At 45.1% G+C, this 21,287-nt stretch overlaps 1 protein-coding gene across 1 annotated transcript in view; it reads right to left on the bottom strand.

Annotated features, from left to right (window-relative positions):
• The window catches only part of LOC137524303 (serine protease 27-like), a 48,565-nt gene that overhangs the window by 22,294 nt on the left and 4,984 nt on the right, over positions 1-21,287 (bottom strand). Inside the window, exons 3-4 of the mRNA XM_068244019.1 lie at positions 17,436-17,594; positions 7,626-7,897 (exon numbers count right to left, since the gene is read on the bottom strand). Of these exons, the coding sequence (XP_068100120.1) occupies positions 7,626-7,878 (253 nt within the window). The 5' untranslated portion in view covers positions 7,879-7,897; positions 17,436-17,594. The remainder of the gene's footprint in view (positions 1-7,625; positions 7,898-17,435; positions 17,595-21,287) is intronic.

Below are 21,287 nucleotides of genomic sequence, written 5' to 3'. Positions count from 1 at the left end.
TAATTATGCGTAAAAAAAATTGCATGTACATGTCATTGCAAACCGTAATTATGCATGTTAGCATAATTTTTGGCATAATTTTTGAGGCAAAAGTTTATACGCATATGAACAGATTTTTCGCATTGAATATTTAACTAATCGTTATATATTTAATTTTAATATTTAACTAATATTTAACTAACTAACGCATGCGCAGTACACTGGTGAATACATGTGAATATATTTACGCCTTGAACGTGAACTACATGTAATTGTATAATTATGGGAATAATTACAATTCACAAATATAGTATGCTGTACGTAACATAATCATAATCACACAATGAATGATTGTGAAAAATTACGCAAAAGTTTGCGCAATTGTAATTGGCCCATTATGAGCACCACTACTACCCACATCCTCCTGGATAGTGAGACCACCGCTGCTGCTTGGGACCCTCTTTATAATCGTGACTGCACCTTTGCAACACAGTTGTGCCTACGCAGTAGCAAGGAGACACTCATGTGTATGCAGCTTGGGCATACTGCGCAGATATGCTCGTATTTGCGCAGGCGCAGTTCAGCTGTGTTCATGCATGAAGGGGAGCGAGGCAGCGTAACATACTGGGGACCAGAAGAATGTGGGAAGCCTCTGGAGGATATACCGGGCTTTCCTTCATATTACCGTAAGTAAGAATTTTATATTTGTCTTTAGGTTCATCTCTGGTACACTTGAATTACACACTTTCCGTTAGGGCCCTTTTACACTTAATGCGTTGGTATGCGTTAGTACGCGCTGGTATGCGTTTTTTCCATAGTAGTTCATTGTGAAAAAGATTTCCGTTAGAACGTATTTACTGGGAACTGTGCCACAGGGAAACATGGACATTACTTTGAAAATCAGTTTTCTTTCAGTTTTAACTGAGAGCAACTGATTAAGTGCAAAAGTGGCCTTACCGCTGCCCTCAGCGATCGGGCCTCAGTATCTCAGGAGACAGTTTGACTCCAACCTCAGTACAGACGCATTGCTAGTGTATATGGTGGACGGAAATATCACATATGCAAAATTTTGCATCGAAATGCGCAATTACGCATTATAATGCAACATTTCTGAGAAAATCCTAATTAATTTCATATATCAATAGTAGAATGGCAGCACTCCTGTGGTTCACTTGTCCAATGTGCCTGGTTGTGGGATGCACAGCACTTGAATCCCATTCAAATCTTGCAAAGAGTGTAGACCGGCACCATTGTATTATGCTCTTTCAGTTTATTAAAGAGGAGCTGTTAGGTATAAGGTCTCAGAGAAAATAAACACATATATCAGTAGCTAAAGATTGGCTGTACTTACATTACATATGCATTTCACTGTCCACGTTTGGATTTCACAGAATTTGTATATAGTATATGCAGAGATAGATGCTCCTGACAGCTCATGGCAGGCTCCATGTTTTTCTGTCAAATGTGTCGTCATGTCCTGCCTGCTTCCTGATCACAGAAAAGCTGGTACTAAATAGCACAGTGTGCAGTGAATATTAATGAGCCATGTGGCTAGGAACAATAGCTGACTCCTGCAGTGTACTCTGCCCGAGATTTATCAGTGCTACGCGCTGGACTGATTACACACGCTGCTGTAACGTCTCATTAGCCGACGAGGGGAGGGCCCCAGAATGCTTTGCAGTTTAGTATGCGGCTTGCGTCCTTATGGGTCTATAACAGCCTTTAAGATAAGCACACATCAAAGGTAACTGAGATTTTTATCTTCACTAATTGCTTTTGGGCTTCCTTCTAAACTGTTTAACACAGGAGAATAGAGGTTTAAATTAGCTTCTGCAGCCTGACAGTTACTCTTTAAAAGACTTATAGACACATAGAAAAACAACGTTTCGGAGGCGAACCTCCTGGTTGTGGGATGCACAGCACTTGAATCACATTCAAATCTTGCAAAGAGTGTAGACCGGCACCATTGTATTATGCTCTTTCAGTTTATTAAAAGACTTACAGACACATAGAAAAACAACGTTTCGGAGGCGAACCTCCTTCGTAAAGGAGGTTCGCCTCCGAAACGTTGTTTTTCTATGTGTCTGTAAGTCTTTTAATAAACTGAAAGAGCATAATACAATGGTGCCGGTCTACACTCTTTGCAATAATTAATTTCATATGTAACAGTAATATTTCATAATTTCACTAAATTTTTTGTGTAATGTTCTGCCGAATTTAGCGGTTAATACCAAAGCCTCCATACATGCTATTGCTACCAAAATTGCTACATATGTTAAGGAGAATATTCGGTACAAGTAAAAAAAAAAAAAAAAGTTTTTTTTCAAAAAGACCTTGTAATTTTAAACAATCAATTTTTCTGAGTTTAAAACCCGTTTTTTCTTTGCATATTTAAAATCGATTTTTTTACTTGTACCCACTATTCTCCTTATCATATGTAGCAATTTTGGTGTCAATAGCGTGTATGGGGGTTTTGTTATTTACTACCAAAGTCGGCATGAAATTACACAAAAATTACGCAAAATTACAAATGACAATACAAAATAAGTTATTTACAAATCATAATTATGTATGGGCATAATTGTGAAAATGTATGCAATATTTTGTGTAAACATAATTAGCTGATTACTATCATCATGAGTGTAGACTAGTTACATGTTCTGTTACTATGGAGGAAGCACAGTGCGCATCAGATCAGTAGAGGTAAGGAAGTAATAGTGGCAGGGGCATAGCAATCGCTATAGCAACCATAGCATTGCTATGGAGCCCCTATGTTGCAGGGGGCCCGTAGCAGGATGCCCCGCTAGGTGCTGGAGGGGTTGCAGCATGAGGGGAGAGCTTGGTGGCACGTCGGTGGGGAGGGTGGAAGTGCCCCCCCCTCCCTCATCTCGGGCTCTCCCCTCTGCGCTCTTCCCTCCAGCATTAAACAAAGATTGTATGCAGGCGTCAGGGCAGCGGCGGCAGATACATACCTTCCGTGCGCTCCACCGATGCGTCTCTCTCTAGCTTCTGACGCGACTTCCTGTTTATACCGGAAGTCGCGTCAGAAGCTAGAGAGAGACGCATCGGTTGAGCGCACGGAAGGTATGTATCTGCCGCCGCTGCCCTGCCGCCTGCATACAATGTTTGTTTAATGCTGGAGGGAAGAGCGCAGAGGGGAGAGCCCGAGATGAGGGAGGGGGGGGCACTTCCACCCTCCCCACCGACGTGCCACCAAGCTCTCCCCTCATGCTACGACCCCTCCAGTCCTCAAAACGGCCCTGAGCGGGCCCTGGGGGGAGGGGGAGGGGCGGTCTAACCTGGAGGGTGCCGCCTGTCACTCACTACCTAACTTGGGAGTCCCTGTCACTCACAACCCAACCTGGGGGTCCCTGTCACTCACAACCTAACCTGGGGTCTCTGTCACTCACAACCTAACCTGGGGGGCGCCTGTCACTCACAATCTAACCTGGGGTCTCTGTCACTCACAACCTAACCCGGGGGGCGCCTGTCACTTACAACCTAACCTGGGGGTCCATGTCACTCACAACCTAACCTGGGGGGGTCCCTGTCACTCACAACCTAACCTGGAGGTCCCTGTCACTCACAACCTAACCTGGGGGTCCCTGTCGCTCACAGCCTTACCTAACTGGGGGTCCCTGTCGCTCACAACCTAACCTGGGAGGTCCCTATCGCTCACAACCTAACCTGGGGATCCCTGTCACTCACAACCTAACCTGGGGGGTCCCTGTCACTCACTATCTAACTGGGGGTCCCTGTCACTCACTACCTAACTGGGGATCCCTGTTACTCACTACCTAACTGAGGGTCCCTGTCGCTCTCAACCGAACCTGGGGGTCCCTGTCACTCACTACCTAACTGGGGGTCCCTGTCACTCACTACCTAACCTGGGGGGCTCCTGTCACTTCCTAACCTGGGGGGCGCCTGTCACTCACTACCTAACCTGGGGGTCCCTGTCACTCACTACCTAACCTGGGGGTCCCTGTCACTTACTACCTAACCTGGGGGTCCATCACTACCTAACTGGGGGTCCCTGTCACTCACTACCTAAACTGGGGGCTCCTGCCACTACATACACTTGGGGTCCCTGTCACTACCTGAACTGGGGGGTCCCTGTCACTACCTGAACTGGGGGTCACTGGTCACTACTTACACTGGGAGGCTCCTGTCACTGCCTGAACTGGGGGGCTCCTGTCACTGCCTGAACTGGGGGGCTCCTGTCACTGCCTGAACTGGGGGGGGGTCCTGTCACTACCTAAACTTGGGGACTCCTGGTGCTACCTTAACTAGGGGGCACCTGTCACTACCTAAACTATCCAGGCCAGCCAGCCCAGCATCACCACCAGCCAACCAGCCCAGAATCACAGTCAAAAAGGCCACAGCATCACCACCAATCAGGCCAGCATTTACTTCAACCAGCCAAGCACAGACCAGCATCACCGTCAGCCAACCCAGCCACAGCATCACCACCAACCCAGCCACAGCATCGGCCACAGCATCACCGCCAGCCAACTCGGCCACAGCATCACCGCCAGCCAGGCCACAGCATCACTGCCAGGCCTTTCAGCCCACACATCATCCCCAATCCAGCCAAAAACAGTATTGCCAGGCACAGCAGCCAGTACAGGAGAATTCAGAAGCCAGGTGAGAGGTGTCTACCATATTAAGGGGGCATTCTGCCTATTTATGTAAAATGCTGTCTATTTATGTGCCTTATGACTGCTGAATTTGTCTTGTTGGGGGCCTCATGATTGCTGAATTTGTCTTGTTGGGGGCCTCATGATTGCTGAATTTGTCTTGTTGGGGGCCTCATGATTGCTGAATTTGTCTTGTTGGGGGCCTCACGATTGCTGAATTTGTCTTGTTGGGGGCCTCACGATTGCTGAATTTGTCATCTTGGGGGCCTCATTTTTGCTGAATTTGTCTTGATAGGGCCTCATGATTGCTGAATTTGTCTTGTTGGGGGTCACATGATTGCTAACTGCGAGACTATGGGAAAAGCTGAATCATGATCATATGAGACAATAGCATTAAACCTACTTTTTTAGCTTTTTAAAACAGAAAATAAAACTAGAAAAAATGAATTTATTTTTCAGGAGTAGGATGGATGAAATTGTTTATCTTCACAGTTTATTTTCAACTTGGATTTTCCATAATGTTCATGTATGAGTTAAAACGTTTGTACAGTATTTAGTTTAAATTGCTGTTGCCACAAGGGGGCCCAGTGATTTCTAGTTACGCCCCTGACTAGTACCTAAACTAGGGTCACCTATAGACCTGGCTACTTATACTGTACTTCAAGGGGTGTGGGAATGTTGGGGTGGAGGGTCCTGGAGGAATGTTTGGGTGGGAGGTCCGAGGTCCGTGGGGTTGGAAGGTCGTGAGGGGGGCATAAAATTTTTTTGCTATGGGGCCCAGTCATTTCTAGCTACGCCCCTGAATAGTGGTAACACTATCAGGCTGCACTTGACTCACCTGCCGCCTATTCTCACACATACCCTCCCCTCCTAGTGCCTTAGACTAACCCTCTTTCCTGAGCATACATTTGAAAAAGTCGCAAGCTAATTTAGGCGTGATGTTAAATAACAATATTACTAACAATAAGGGTGAACAACAATTTAAGTGCAACGTTAAATAACAATAAAAAAAAAACGGTAGACAACAATTTAATTGTGGTATTACATTATCTGTAAATTTACAGATAATGTACAACTTAACTATAACCTAACCTTACTCTCACACAGAACCCGTCCCTGGTGGTGCCTAACCCTAAGACCGCCCCTTGGTGGTGCCTAACCTTAAGACCCCCCCTGCTGGTGCCTAACCCTAAGACCCCCTTGGTGGTGCCTAACCCTAAGGGCCCTTTTACACTTAATCAGTTGCTCTCAGTTATAACTGAAAGAAAACTGATTTTCAAAGTAAAGCCAATATTTTCATATGGCACCTTATACACTTAATGCGTTTTAACTGAAATCTTCCTCCTAATGGACTGCTATGGAAAATACACGTACCAACGCGCACTAACGCATACTGACGCACACTAACGCACACCAACTGATTAAGTGTAAAAGGGGCCTAAGACTCTCCAGTGGTGCATAACCCTAATACCCCCCTGGTCGTGCCTAACCCTAAGATCCCCTGGTGGTGCCTAATTCTAAGATCCCCTGGTGGTGCCTAACCCTAAGATCCCCTGGTGGTGCCTAACCCTAAGATCCCCTGGTGGTGCCTAACCCTAAGATCCCCTGGTGGTGCCTAACCCTAAGATCCCCTGGTGGTGCATAACCCTAAGATCCCCTGGTAGTGCCTAACCCTAAGACCCCCCCCCCCCCCAGTGGTGCCTAACCTTAACACCCCACAATCCCCGTTAACAATAAAACAATACATTTTGTTTCATTGATTAATATATTGGCTATTCTTGTGTCTGCTTGGAGTAGGTAAGTCCATCACCGTCTCCTCAAGTTTTAAACTTTTTAGATATTTTTATCCTGTTGGCGCCTCTGTATCCAGACTATGCTATATTAAATCCACCCTTGGTGGGGTGTTACCCCTTTTTTCCTCATCTACAGAGAGAGCGACTTCTTAATCCTGTGGGGTCAGGTCTAATCTCCCCATTCCTTTACAGTGGTTGCTTTTAGGCAACCCTGCTTTGTGAGTATAGCTTTATTACCATTTTTATTCAATTACCAGTACTATATTTGGCTCTTGGAGTCCCTATTCCGTATTGGCCTAATATAGTATGTATTCCCATGTGGGCGGAAATGTAAAATGTGCAAACATCCAACGGCTGCACAGATAATCCTAATTATGGTACGGAGAAACTGATCACCCTTGGACCGAAGCAGGAAAAAAGGGCACAGGGGCCTATGTTAAAAGCAGCCTTTAGCAGCATTAGGTGGAAATTTGGGCGCATGGTGGCGGCCATTAGCAGGCACCTCAGAGTTTTATCGCAAATTGATATATGTAGCTATGAAGGTAAATTTGGGCGCCCGGAGGCGCCGATTACCGGCAAGAGTGGACATTTTTTTTTCTGCCCGGCATGCGGCACCCAAATTTACCCTCATAGACATATAATGTGGCTGTTGCGGCCGAGGGGAGGGTCAGGTTTGGGCACCACCGGGGGAAGGGGGACTAGGGTTAGGCACCATGGGGAGGAGGAAGTGGGGGTCTAGGCAACACTAGGGGGTACATTTAGACACCCCCAGGGAAAGTTAGGTTTAGGCACAGCCAGGGATGTAAAGGTTTGGCACCACCAGGGGGGTCTTAGGATTAGGCATCATGAGGGGGGGTTAGGTTTATGCACCACCGGGGGGAGGGCTTAGGATTAGGAACCCCCAGGGGAGATTTTAGGGTTAGGTACCACCAGGGGGGGGGGGTATTGGGGTTAGGGGAGGGTTCTGTGTGAAAGTAGAGTTAGGTTTAGCAATAGTAAAATATCAGCACATAATACCGATATTCTGCTATGGATATTTAGCAGTAGAATATCGCAAATTTTTGCGAGATTCTACTACCGGCAAACCCAGTGCCCTTTTCTCTGCATGCCTTTTATACATGTATGACCCTTGGACAGTCACATATATGATCTGCACTAGCTCACTGCTGCTCAGGAACATTGGATATGAGATATGTATGAAGTGGGTGCCACTCACCATCTTCTTTGATGTTTCCCCAACCGGTCAAAACACAAATTTTTCCATTAGGGAAGACCCGACCTTGTTCCGGCAAGCAGATTGGAAGGATGTAATTTGAGAAAGTGACTGAAATCTTCATCTTTATAAGTGCCATGTCTCCGCTATTGCCAGAGTTAACATATTTTTTGTTGTTAATAACATACTCCACATCGACCACAACTCTTGAGCTTGTTGGCTTTTCCAGAATAAAAATTCCGAACATTAACTTCATTTGTGCTGCAGGTCTATCTCTGAAATGGAGAAAATACACCTTTTTTATTATCTTGTAAAATTGATTGCATTGTTTTCTCAGTGAACTATCAATTGACTTGTACGTACCATATTTTTTGGGGTGACAGGAAATTTGGGTGTATGAAGCAAGTGGACAAAAAGGGCGCCGCTATTCACTCCCATAATAAATATCGTTTGATGGGTGCCGAACAGAAAAAAAGGGCGCCCGGAGATTATTGAAGTTTTAAAAATGGCGCCCGGAGATTCAATGGTGTAACTATCGCCCCTGCAGCTCCTGCGAACGTAGTAGGGCCCGGGGGACTCAGGGGCCCGGCGCCCGCCTGCATATATGGATGAACAAGCAGACGGGCCGGCAATCAATACATTTACAGCGAGTCACTTGCCTGTGCCTTGCCCAGTTGCACAGGACGCACAGTGACAACACGCAGAGGCAGAGCAGCTGCTTGATGCTGCTGCCTCTAATCCCGTCAGACCTCACTGCCCCGCCCCCATGAAGCACGTGGTGGTCCTGGAAGAAGAGTGAAGGAAGATGCAGGCACCCCATTGTGACAGCCTGCCTGAGTTGCTGTGACTCCAGAGGGAAAGATCGCTGCCTGCAGTCCTACAGAGGGACTCCTGCTGTGTGTAAATATGTTTTTTCCTTTCTGCAACCTGCCTGTCACTGCCTTTTATGTTGCTGATTGCCCTGGGGATGAGGGAGAAAGGAGGGGGAAAAGAGGAGTGTGTAAAGCAGGGATTTCTCTCTCACTTCGTTAAAGTGGGCCTGAACTCTTGCACAGGACAGAAGGAAAATATAGAGAAGTGCACCCTGTATGTATTTAGAGAGTTTAGTCTGTGTAATTCCCCCTCATCTGTGACTAATCACAAGCTGTAATTTGATTCCTCAGCTGTGTCACCTGACTGCCACCGCAGATAAGGTACCTTAGTTCTGACCCAAATATAAAAATGGCACACTGCTTGTGTATTGGGAATAGTGCAGAAACTAACCACACCTCCCTTGCCCCTATATCTGTAAAGTGGGTTGTTCCCGAGTCCTGGTTAGCGCAGGCGCAGTATCTCCACGTGAGGACATATGCACTCCTGCCCAAGCGGAGTATCGTAGTATTCCCGTGTCAGTGGGCATTGGCGTCGGGTACGTCTTCCCGCAGGAGTGCGTGCATGCTCCCGCGGACATACTGCGTTCAGACCAGAACTCAGGAACGGACCATTTTACAGATAACAGACATCAGGGCAAGGGAAGTTTCTGCGCTACTCCCGTACCCACACAGGGCGTCATTTTTGCAGAGTTGGGACAGGCACTGGAGAAGTGGCAGGAAGTGGGGAATAAGGATGACAGCAGTAATTAGCACTGTAATCGTTCGTTGTCAACAAGGAACGAACTTTTAATTGACGAAAGAACGAACTAAGTAAAGTTAGTTGTAAAATGTGTGTAATGATCACATCGTTAGAACGAACGTTACACCACGTAAAAGCACTTATTGCGCCTGCGCATAAAAATGAAAAGTTCCATGGAGAAATAGTGAAATGCGCATGTCAAGCCTAGTACGAACGACCGTTTCCAACGATGTGCTACTTTTGCAAACGATCGTCGTTGGGAAAAATCCGACAAGCTAGATCGTTCGTTTTGAACGATCTAGCTCTTCCGTCATTCGACTTCATGGTCGTTGGCTGCTTTTTTTCAAACGATTGTCGTTTGAAATGATCGGGGAACGATCGTTTCAAACTACTATAGTCGCATGTGTGTACGCACCTTTAGAGGTGGCTAGATGTGATGGAAACACAGAATATGAACAGACAGAGTTAGGACAGGTGACAAGTGGCTGGGTGTGAGGGTGAGGGAGGCGACAAATGGTAGGATGTGAGGATGAGGCAGGGTGTAGTGCTGGGATAGGTAACAGAGAAGATTCAAATTGTGAGCATGATTCGGGAACAGTACTATGTCATGTGGCTGGGCAAGTAGGTGAAGCAGGAGACAGAGCTGGGAAAGGTGACTGTTTGTCAGGAGGTGTGTAGGAGGTGGACTTAGAGGGTTGGAGTTCTCAATTACCTGGGGCTTCTTGCTTCTGCAGTCTATCAGGTTTTTGCTGTAGTTACAATTTTCTCCAGGTTGCTCCTGTCCTTTCTGAAAGATCTGGCAACTGTATGTCTCCTTAGTCTCACTTATGTGGCTTGGAGTGTTCTGCACATGCACATGCTTTGTGAACTGTGCAAGCGCAGAATGCTCCCATCTGCAAGAGTGCAATCACTGCGCCTGTGTGAGGTCTGGCGCGCCTGGCTGTGCATAAAGCCATTTAGCTTAATGCTCAAGCACAGCTATACTCGCGCAGGGGCAGTACGGCTTTGTTTGTGCATTAAAGGAGAACTGTAGAGAGAGGTGTTTGGAGGCTGCCTTATTTATTTCCATGTGAACCTCCGGACTAAAAATCGACTCAGCAGCACTGAAAAGGCCTGGTGTTTCTTTAACAGTTTCACGGCATCAGAACTTTGTCTCTCTTTTACAAGCCTTATTTTTAGCTGCACAGAAGAAAACTGCCCGGGCTTTTTTCCCCTGATGCTGTGCAAAGCATGATGGGATTTCTGATGTTTTTGTTCTAGTTCTGCTGGGTTTTTTTGTTCTTTTTTGCATTTTGAATGTGACATTTGAAGCCTAGCGTGTGCAGCTGGGAGGGGTAATCAGGACACAGGACAGTTGGAACTGTGTCTCCTGCTCCTTGTCCCCTCCTTTCAACCAAAAAGATGGCTGCCCCCATGACAAAGATGGCTGCCCCCATGCATCACAAACATTTGCCTGTTCTTTTAAAACAGGGTGGGTAAGAGATTACATTACCCATCTATTCTAATTAACATAACTAATGTAACTTGATGACAGTATGTTTGTTTAGGCTGAAGTTCCTCTTTAAGCAATACCAGTTGCCTGGCTATCCTGCTGATCCTCTGCCTCTGCCTCTTTCAGCCATAGACCCTGAACATTAGTGAATATTACAGACCAACATCGCTGCAAGAGACTCTTGAATTTCATACCACACTGCTCTTAAAGGAGAACTGTAGTGAGAGGTATATGGAGGCTGCCATATTTATTTCCTTTTAAACAATACCAGTTGCCTGGCAGCCCTGCTGGTCTATTTGGTTGAAGTAGTGGCTGAATCACACCAGAAACAAGCATGTAGCTAATCTTGTCATATCTGTCAAAATTGTCATAAAAACCTGATTCACATAATAAAGCGATCACTAAGGGGGGATTTAGGGTTAGGCACCACCGGGGGGGTCTAAGGGTTAGGGATAGGTACAGGGAGGGTTTTGTGTGAAAGTAGGGTTAGGTTTAACTGTAGTAATATGTTAGTACTGTAATATTCACTAATGTTTAACAACAGTTTTTACGAACGTACTTATATTTTTTTTCATCGTTATAAATAATATTTTCAGATTTTATTACATGAATTAACAAAAAAATAAAGGTTATACAGATTATACAATTATAACGATTATACATATATTATCATTTTTTAACAAACGTAATTATAGGTTTTACTTTTAAAACAGGGAAGATTATCGTTTTCACAATTTGCGATTTCATACACATTATTAAATGTTTTTTTTTAATTTGTAAAACATTGTCAACGATATACAGCACAATATTTTTTTATAAACGCTATTATCGTTTACACCACGCGCCCTTTTTTCCCCGATGCCCTTTTTACATGTACGCATTTTTTGGACTATAAGACACTCCTGACCATAGGACACACCTAGGTTTAGAGGACAAAACCCAGAGGAAAAATATATAGTAAACCTGGTGCATCCATGGTGAAGGGGCATCTTGTGGATTATGCCCCCTTTGTATTTCATGCCCCCTTGTACTTCTTGTGTCTCCCTGTGTCCTCCTTTGTCCCCCTAAGATCCCTTGTGTCTTCCTCTGTCCCCCATGTGACCCTCCTTGTGTCCGCCACTATGCCCCTTTGTGCGCCCCTTGTGTCCTCCTCTATGCACCTTTGTGTCCTCCTGTGTCCTCCTCTACATGGGCACAGAACAGGGATTTTCCAACATTGCAGCAGGTTGGAGGTTCGTAGTGGCAGGCGTTTACAAGTCAGGAACTCCCTGCATTTGGACTATAGGACGCAGTGAATTTTTTAGGAGAAGGAGAATAGATGCAATTGTTTTTCTCATCAGTTTATTTTCACCTCGGATGTCCGTTAACCACTTATAGAACGCAGTCTTAAAACCCCTTTAGGACCAGACACTTTTTTTCCATTCAGACCACTGCAGCTTTAACGGTTTATTGCTCGGTCATACAACCTACCACCTAAATGAATTTTACCTCCTTTTCCTGTCAATAATACAGCTTTCTTTTGGTGCTATTTGATTGCTGCTGTGATTTTTAGTTTTTATTATATTCATCAAAAAAGACATGAATTTTGTCAAAAAAAGGATTTTTTTTACTTTCTGGGCTGACATTTTTCAAATAAAGTAAAATTTCTATATACATTTTTGTCCACATTTATTGTGCTACATGTCTTTGATAAAAAAAAAATCCAATAAGTGTATATTTATTGGTTTGGGTAAAAATTATAGCGTTTACAAACTGTGGTGCAAAAAGTGAATTTTCCCTTTTTGAAGCATCTCTGACTTTTCTGACCACCTGTCATGTTTCATGAGGTGCTAGAATTCCAGGATACTATAAATACCCCCCAAATGACCCCATTTTGGAAAGAAGACATCCCAAAGTATTCACTAAGAGGCATGGTGAGTTCATAGAAGATTTTATTTTTTGTCACAGGTTAGCGGAAAACGACACTTTGTGAAAAAAAAAAAAAACTAAAAAAAAAGTTTCCATTTCTGCTAACTTGTGACAAAAAAAATGAAATCTGCCACGGACTCACCATGCTCCTCTCTGAATACTTTGGGGTGTCTACTTTCCAAAAAAGGGTCATTTGTGGGGTGTGTTTACTGTCCTGACATTTTGGGGGGTGCTAAATTGTAAGCACCCCTGTAAAAGCCTAAAGGTGCTCATATGACATTGGGCCCCTGAGCGCACCTAGGCTGCAAAAAAGTGTCACACATGTGGTATCGCCGTACTCAGGCGAAATAGTATAATGTGTTTTGGGGTGTATTTTTACACATACCCATGCTGGGTGGGAGAAATATCTCTGTAAATGAGATTTTTTTGTTTTTTTTACACACAATAGTCCATTTACAGAGATATTTCTCCCACCCAGCATGGGTATGTGTAAAAATACACCCCAAAATACATTATACTACTTCTCCTGAGTACGGCGATACCACATGTGACACTTTTTTGCAGTCTAGGTGCGCTAAGGGGCCCAAAGTCCTATGAGTACCTTTAGGATTTTACAGGTTACATTTTGAGGCATTTGGTTTCTAGACTACTCCTCACGGTTTAGGGCCTCTAAAATGCCAGGACAGTATAGGAACCCCACAAGTGACCCCATTTTAGAAAGAAGATACCCCAAGGTATTCCATTAGGAGTATGGTGAGTTCATACAAGATTTTATTTTTTGTCACAAGTTAGCGGAAATTGATTTTTATTGTTTTGTTTTGTTTTGCACAAAGTGTTATTTTCCACTAACTTGTGACAAAAAATAAAATCTTCTATGAACTCACCATACACCTAACAGAATACCTTGGGGTGTCTTCTTTCTAAAATGGGGTCACTTGTGGTATTCCTATACTGCCCTTGCATTTTAGAGACCCTAAACCGTCAGGAGTAGTCTAGAAACCAAATGCCTGAAAATGACCTGTAAAATCCTAACGGTACTCATAGGACAGCTTTGGCGAACCTATGGCACACGTGCCAGACCCGGCACGCGTAGCCGAATTTGCTGGCACGCCAACACTGCTGCGCTATGAACTGGCCGCAGCATCTACTAGACACCGCGCCAGTTCATAGCCCACAGCCCCGCTACAGGGAGGCAGAGCAGGGCTACGGGAAGATGGCGTCCGAAGCCCTGTACTGGAGACACAAATAGTCTCCAATACAGGGCTTTGGGCGCCATCTTCCCATAGCCCTGCTATTGCATTCAGCGCGAGTGTGGGGGATATGCAGGAGGGTCGTCCGGGGAGTTGCGCGCCAGAGGCCGACCGGGAGAGGAGACTTCTGTGAGTACATTCCTTTTTTTGCAGGTGAAATGTGTGCCACTGTGTTTATTTTCTGGTGAAATGTTGCCCACTACATTTATTTTCTGGAGAAATGTGGCCCACTGTGTTTATTTTCTGGTGAAATGTGGCCCACTGCGTTTATTTGCTGCTGAAATGTTGCCCACATTGCATTATTTTTGGCGAGTACCGAATATACTCGCAAGCAAGCCGAATTTTTGGCCCCCAAAAGTGGGCGAAAAGTTGGGGGGTCGGCTTGCTTGCGAGTCTCGTTGTTGGTGGAAGGCCGCCTCCCCCCGCCCTGCTTCCGCCGCATCGCTGTTACAGGAAACCGCTCTGCCTACAGCTTCCTGTCATCACACAGCAGCCGCCGTGGAGCGAGCTGCTGTGAACTATTTACATGCCTGGAAGACGGAGAGGTGAATAGAGGAAGCCGCACAGTAAGCTAATAGCAGCGGCGGCCGCGGGGGGGAGTTGGGTGAGGCGGGGGCACTATACTAGCTATACTTGGGCACTAAACTAGCTATACCGAGCACTATACTAGCTATACTTGGGCACTAAACTAGCTATACCTGGCACTATACTAGCTATACTGAGCACTATACTAGCTATACTGAGCACCATACTAGCTATACTGAGCACTATACTAGCTATACTGAGCACTATACTAGCTATACTGAGCACTATACTAGCTATACCTGGCACTATACTACCTATACTGAGCACTATACTAGCTATACTGGGCACTATACTAGCTATACCTGGCACTATACTAGCTATACCTGGCACTATACTACCTATACTGAGCACTATACTACCTATACTGAACACTATACTAGCTATACTGAGCACTATACTAGCTATACTGAGCACTATACTAGCTATACTGGGCACTATACTAGCTATACCTGGCACTATACTAGCTATACTTGGGCACTATACTAGCTATACCGAGCACTATACTACCTATACTGGGCACTATACTAGCTATACTGGGCACTATACTAGCTATACTAGGCACTATACTAGCTATACTGGGCAATATACCAGCTATACTTGGGCACTATACTAGCTATACTTGGGCACTATACTAGCTATACCGAGCACTATACTAGCTATACTGGGCACTTTACTAGCTGTACTGGACACTATACTGGGCACTATACTAGCTATACTGGGCACTTCACTAGCTATACTGGGCACTACCTACCCATACTGGCCACTATACTAACTATACTGGATCACACGGCCAGCATTTCCTACCCCCGGCTTATATGAGGGTCAATCATTTTTTTACTGGTATTTCGGGTAAAAGTTGGAGTACCATATATACTCGCAAGCAAGCCGAATTTTTGGCCCCCAAAAGTGGGCCAAAAGTTGGGGGGTCGGCTTGCTTGCGAGTCTCGTTGTTGGTGGAAGGCCGCCTCCCCCCGCCCCGCTTCCACCGCATCGCCCTGACAGGAAACCGCTCTGTCTACAGCTTCCTGTCATCACACAGCAGCCGCCGTGGAGCGAGCTGCTGTGAACTATTTACATGCCCGGGAGACGGAGAGGGGAATAGAGGAAGCCGCACAGTAAGCTAATAGCAGCGGCGGCCGCGGGGGGGAGTTGGGCTCACTCATCTGCTCCCCACGGTCAAGAGCTGATGTCACTCCTCTCAGTGTGGGGACATTGTGTGCTGGTTAGTGAGCCACAGACCCGCAGCCAGCACACGCGGCCTTTCCAGCGCTTTGGGGGGCCCATGGCTGCCCTGCTTGTGAATATACTTTGAATGGATACTTTAGGTATTATCTCATATTACATAGAAGTGCTAATACTACAATCAAGCTTGTATGATAAATGGGCACCTCCAAGGGGGCCACACACAATACAATAAAAATATATTATTTTACAGTAGTTCGTATATCCAAGTATAAAAATCTGATTTCATTTCCTGTTTTTTTTTTTCTTTTTTTTTTTATTGGGAGAGGCTGATTTTTCTAATCAGCACAGGAGGTTAACCCTTTCTCTGCTTCCATGAAATCAGTAAGTAGACACACTGCAGATTTATTGCAGTAGTTCTGTAAGCTGTAACAAAGAAATTTGTTTATCTTTAAACGTGTTTATGCTGTTGCTTATCTTTTAGAGCAGAGAGAAAGTTCTGAGTTCTGGTACGCTTTAATGCATTCTCTTCAATTCCCTATTACCTTTACTATTTATTTGTTTTAAAGCGTACCAGAGAATGGGCCCCCTCCATAAAACCTACATACCTGGTGCTTCCTCCAGCCCCCTCCAGCCAGAGCGCTCCCACGCCATCCTCTTCTTGCTCTCTGTTCGCAACTGATCTGGAAAAATCCTACAGTCAGGCGCAGTCGGTGCAGTCCAGCCAGGAACGCTCCAGTCTCGCCCCACCACTCTGTGCCTGCGTAGTAGTACTACGCTGAAGGTTAAATGAACGCGGAAGGAGGGTGCACACATGATCAGTCCCCACCAACAGAAAGCTCTGTTGGTGGGAAGAAAGGGGGGGGGGGATCCCTAGTGTGCTGTGTCGTGCGGCCCTGCAGCTTGGCCTTAAAGCTGCCGTTAGTTTAGCACTGTAGTCCTGAAGTGGTTAAAGGATACCCGAGGTGACATGTGACATGATGAGATAGACATGGGTATGTACAGTGCCTAGCACACCAATAACTATGCTACTGTGTTTCCTTTTCCTTCTCTGCCTGAAAGAGTTAAGCATCAGGTATGTAAGTGGCAGTTTCTGTCCGGGGCAGACTATAGCTTAACCCTGACTGATAAGTAATAAAATACTTTACTGTCAGTAAATGGCTTCTGAGAGCAGGAAAGAGATAAAAAGGGTCAATAATCCATAGATTTGAGCTCTAACATACTTCAATGAAGGTGTCATGAGCAGATACAGGCAAAACTGTAAAAACTTAAAAATAGATTTAAACATAAAATAAAACTGTGGGATATCTTAAAAAGTCATTTATAGAAGGAGGATAGATACAATTGTTTTTTTCCTCATCAGTTCCAGCGTTTTAGGAGCCTGGTGAAAGTATTTTGCTCCCCAGAACCACCCCCCCCCCCCCTGTTGATACTGGAGAGCAAGAGAGCCAAACCACTGGAAACCGCTGAGGTGTGAGATTTATGGTGCCCATGCACGGTACAATAAAAACATTATATTTCCTGTTTATTCGGTGAAAACTATCAAAATGAATGAAAGTCTAAAATCATCTTTTTTTTTTTTTTGATCAAGAATTTATTTCTTTATAAAAATCCAGTCCGGACATGTTGTAAAAATCTTTATATTCTATCTAACTGAATAATTGAACAAAATTATGTTATTGAAAAAAAATTGAAAAAATTTTTACCATGTATGGGCACCATCACCTGCCAACCCCCCCCCCCCGCCCCCCCCCCAAAATAAAAACGAAATATCATTTTACTTACTTAGTACAGTGGGCGGCGGTGATAGCCCAGTTTTTGGATATAGAGACGCACCACAGACGGGGGAGCCTCCGTAGAGAAGGCAGCCCATCCACGGGTATTTGCCCTCAGTTGAATTTTGTCCTCCCACCACACGCTGACGGATGACTGGCTGACCACATGCTACAAAAAATAAAATAAATAACATTTAGAATTGCAAAACAAAAGCTAAAGATTAAGAGAAACAAGGTCACAGTCCATACCTAGTCTAACAGTTTATTGTGCGCAGAAATAAACACACTTAAAGAGAACCTGAGATGGTACACTAGTGCTTATTTATACTTACCTGGGGCTTCCTCCAGACCCATGAGCACTGTGGCCTCCTCGTCGTCCTCTTCAGCCCCACCGTTACGCCGCTATGACTCCGGTAATCCAGGCATTCGGGCTAGTCACGCTCCCATCCCCTGGTGCCCTCTGCGTGGTACTGGGAAGGTGCAGAACACTCCAGAGAACGGGAGCGAGGTGAGGGCACGTGTGTGGCCAATCCTTATCGGTAGCTGATACTGATACCCCATTTCCCATAAGAAATCTTTTCCTTTTCTCTAATAGATCAACTGCGGGACTGATATTGTGGTGAAACTCTTCCCACTGTGTGATATCAGGGCCTGGTCTCCCCATGTAGGTAGCCAGAGTAGCCCCAGTATTATGCCAGATGCAGCCCTCTTTATAGGTAGCCACAAGAGCCCCCAGTAATAGCCACATGCAGAGCAACCCCCGCCCCGGGGGGGGGGGCAGTATAAGACGCCACCGAGTACAGAAAGGAAGAGAACCCCCCCCCCCCCTGAAAGTAGCCAGGGAGTGCACCCTGCAAGTAGCCTGAGAGCCCCCACCTTAGTTTTTTAAGTAGCCAGAGAGCTCCCCCACCTCCTATTTTGGGAGTTTTGGTAGGTAGAGAGTCCCTCCCTTTTTGTAGCCAGAGATCGCTGTTTTGGTAGCGAGACAGCCTCCCCCCCATTTTGGTTTCCAGAGAACTCCCGTTTTGGTAGCCAGAGAGCCCCCTCCCCCAGTTTGGTAGCCGGAGTGTACCATGTTTTGGTAGCCAGAGAGGGGTGCGTGCAGAGTGTGTGCAGTGGGAGGCAGGTACGTTAATTCACCTGCCGGGATCCACATGCCTTTACCTAGGTGGGTTATTCATCTTTTTGTTCTCCAGCCAGTTCAGATTCACATTAAACACAACAGCTAGTCTTAATGAGAAAGGAACCACTGGTCATTTTTAAACCTAATTAGGGAATGCTAACAGAACGAACGAGTCCTGAGTAGCATAGTAGTGATACGGCACGTACTATTAGTGTGCTTTTTAGGCTGTAATTGCTTTAGATTTAATTTGTATCCTTGTTGCAGCTGTCTTGAATTTTCAGGACAAAATTCAAACTTGTTAAGACCCAGTATACCAGGGGCGAATTTACCATGAGGCACTGTAGGCCCGTGCCTACAGGCGTCTGCTGATGGAAAGGCAGCTCATTCCTCTCCTTCCCATGTAGAGGCCTAAGCAGAGTGTAATGAGAGGTTACTCACCCGGCTCTCGGAATTCCACTGATGAGATCTAACTTCAGTCAGGGGCACCACTAGCTAATTAATACTGAGGGTGCCTCTGGCTACCTAATGCTAAGGGGCACCTGTAGCTACATATGACAGGCAAGGGAAGTAAGGGAGAAGTGACAGCGGAGCCAGCTAGCATACTTGCGGTGCGGTCCAGCGGGGGTTTGTAGGTCCATGGAGGACGGAGCCTAAGGGTGCCAGGACATCTGTGCCTATAGCCTCCTGTGGTGTAAATCCGGCCCTGACCTATACACTATAAGGTGTTTATAAAGTAGCTGTGTACCTCTTATAACGATTCTAGGAAGGGTTTATGTTGTGGGTTATAGGAGTTTGGGATGGTGAGGTGGATCTGGCATCCTTTACAGACTAATTCCTGGATATACCAAGTTGTTACTGGTGCTTGCGACACAAAGTAATGTCTAATGTCGTCTACAATTTTTTGTCCAAAATACTGGGGGGGGGGGGGGGGGGGGGGCAAGAAGGCTAGAAAAGGCCCTGATAGCAGATTAAGTCTAAAGTTACATCTTAAAGTGAACCTGCAGTGAAAATAGCGTAATGAATAACATAGCTTATTTTTAACAATATGCATTTGTAAATAAGTGTAAGCACATCGTAAAATCTTCATTTTCCACGATTTATGCTCTGAAATGTATAACAGGTGGCGACATCTGTACTGATGTCAGTACACTTGGACACCTGTCAGTCCCACTCGGGGACGAATCTACCACAGAACTTTCCTTGCACTGCTGTTTCACTAACAAAACAGGAGGCTTTGCATGCTTTTTTTTGTATAAACACTGGCTTGCACCACCTAATAACCACTTAAATGGAATAATGCTGCACATCATATCGTTTTGTTGATAGCATAAGATTTTTTAAAAAGAAAGCCCTTTTTCTCCATAAGAGGTAATATTTTTACAAGCAATCTACAAAGGTTTTTTTTTACATATACATAAGATTGCATGTATATGGAAATCAATACAACTGGCGGATACTACATGAGATATGTTTTCATTTTTTTTGTTTTAATGTTTTTGTTTATACATAGAAAAATAATTATGATATATTTGAATTCATTGTATTAGGGTAATTAGCTATCAATGTCTCCTCTGTCCCACAGTTGTGTACTCCTATTTATAGCCTGATGAAGTGGGATGTGCTCACGAAACGAGTTGCAACATTTTTGGAGTAATTGAATGAAGTCTTTTTGTTGAAAAAAATCAACATTATCTTGTATCTGCATTGGGGAGGTAAGTCCACCACTAACCTCCCTCCTTTTAAAGCTTTCATCAATATTTTATACTACTGGCGCCTCTATAACTTTGTTCTCATATGTGTTTACTGAGAGTCCTAAAGCCAATAAAAAAATCAATAAAAATGTACCTGGTTTCTGAGTGCTCAGGGGAAAGGAGGGGAGATTCTGCTTCACTAAACAGTCTAGGCTGAGCATTACAAAAAAGGTGGGGTTACATACAACCTATAGATATACAAAGTGTTTTTGATGCTGAAACCAGGTGAATTACCATAAAAGTGGATATGCTGAATAATAATAAGGCAGCAATCTGCAACAATCCCCTTTATATCTCATTGCCTGTGTCTGGTAAAACCTCAGTATAATTGAAAGCTCACAGTTGCGAAAATCTCAACATTTTAAATACCGTATTTTTCGGACTATAAGACGCTCCGGACTATAAGACGCACCTAGTTTTAGAGGGCAAAAAACTGAAAAAAAAACAACAAAAAACTAAATCTAGGTGCATCCATGGTCCAGGAGTGTCCAATAAACCTTTAAATTCCCCCCAAGATGTCTCTAAGTTACACTACCCAACTACGCTTACCTCTGCTGCCCCCACCAATTACACTAACCCCTAATGCCCCCAGCTACACTACACTACACTACACTTCACTAACACCTGATGCCCCCCCCCTCCAGCTTCATTACACTACACAAACCCCTGCTTCCCTCCCCCCAACCTACCTACATGAGCTAACCAGTGCGAGGATCCTGGTGAGACCATCTTCCAGCTTGTGCCCAGAGCAGCAGCAGCACGATCAGTGTTACCTCCCCGGGCGCATAGCAGCAGCCGCTACAAAGATCAGTAATGCCTATCTTACAGCTTGTCCCCCGAGCGGCTGCAGCATGATCACTGTTAACTCCCCGGGGAGGGCGGCATACGATCACTAACATCCATCTTCCAGCTTGTTGTCCCCCTCGAGCGGCTGCAGCACGATCACTGTTAACTCCCCGGGGAGGGCGGCATACGATCGGTAACTCCA

Source organism: Hyperolius riggenbachi, chromosome 7, assembly GCF_040937935.1.
Source record: "Hyperolius riggenbachi isolate aHypRig1 chromosome 7, aHypRig1.pri, whole genome shotgun sequence".
NCBI lineage: Eukaryota > Metazoa > Chordata > Amphibia > Anura > Hyperoliidae > Hyperolius > Hyperolius riggenbachi.
The sequence above is the reverse complement of the archived record's forward strand: the minus strand, read 5'-3'. Positions and strand labels throughout refer to the sequence as shown.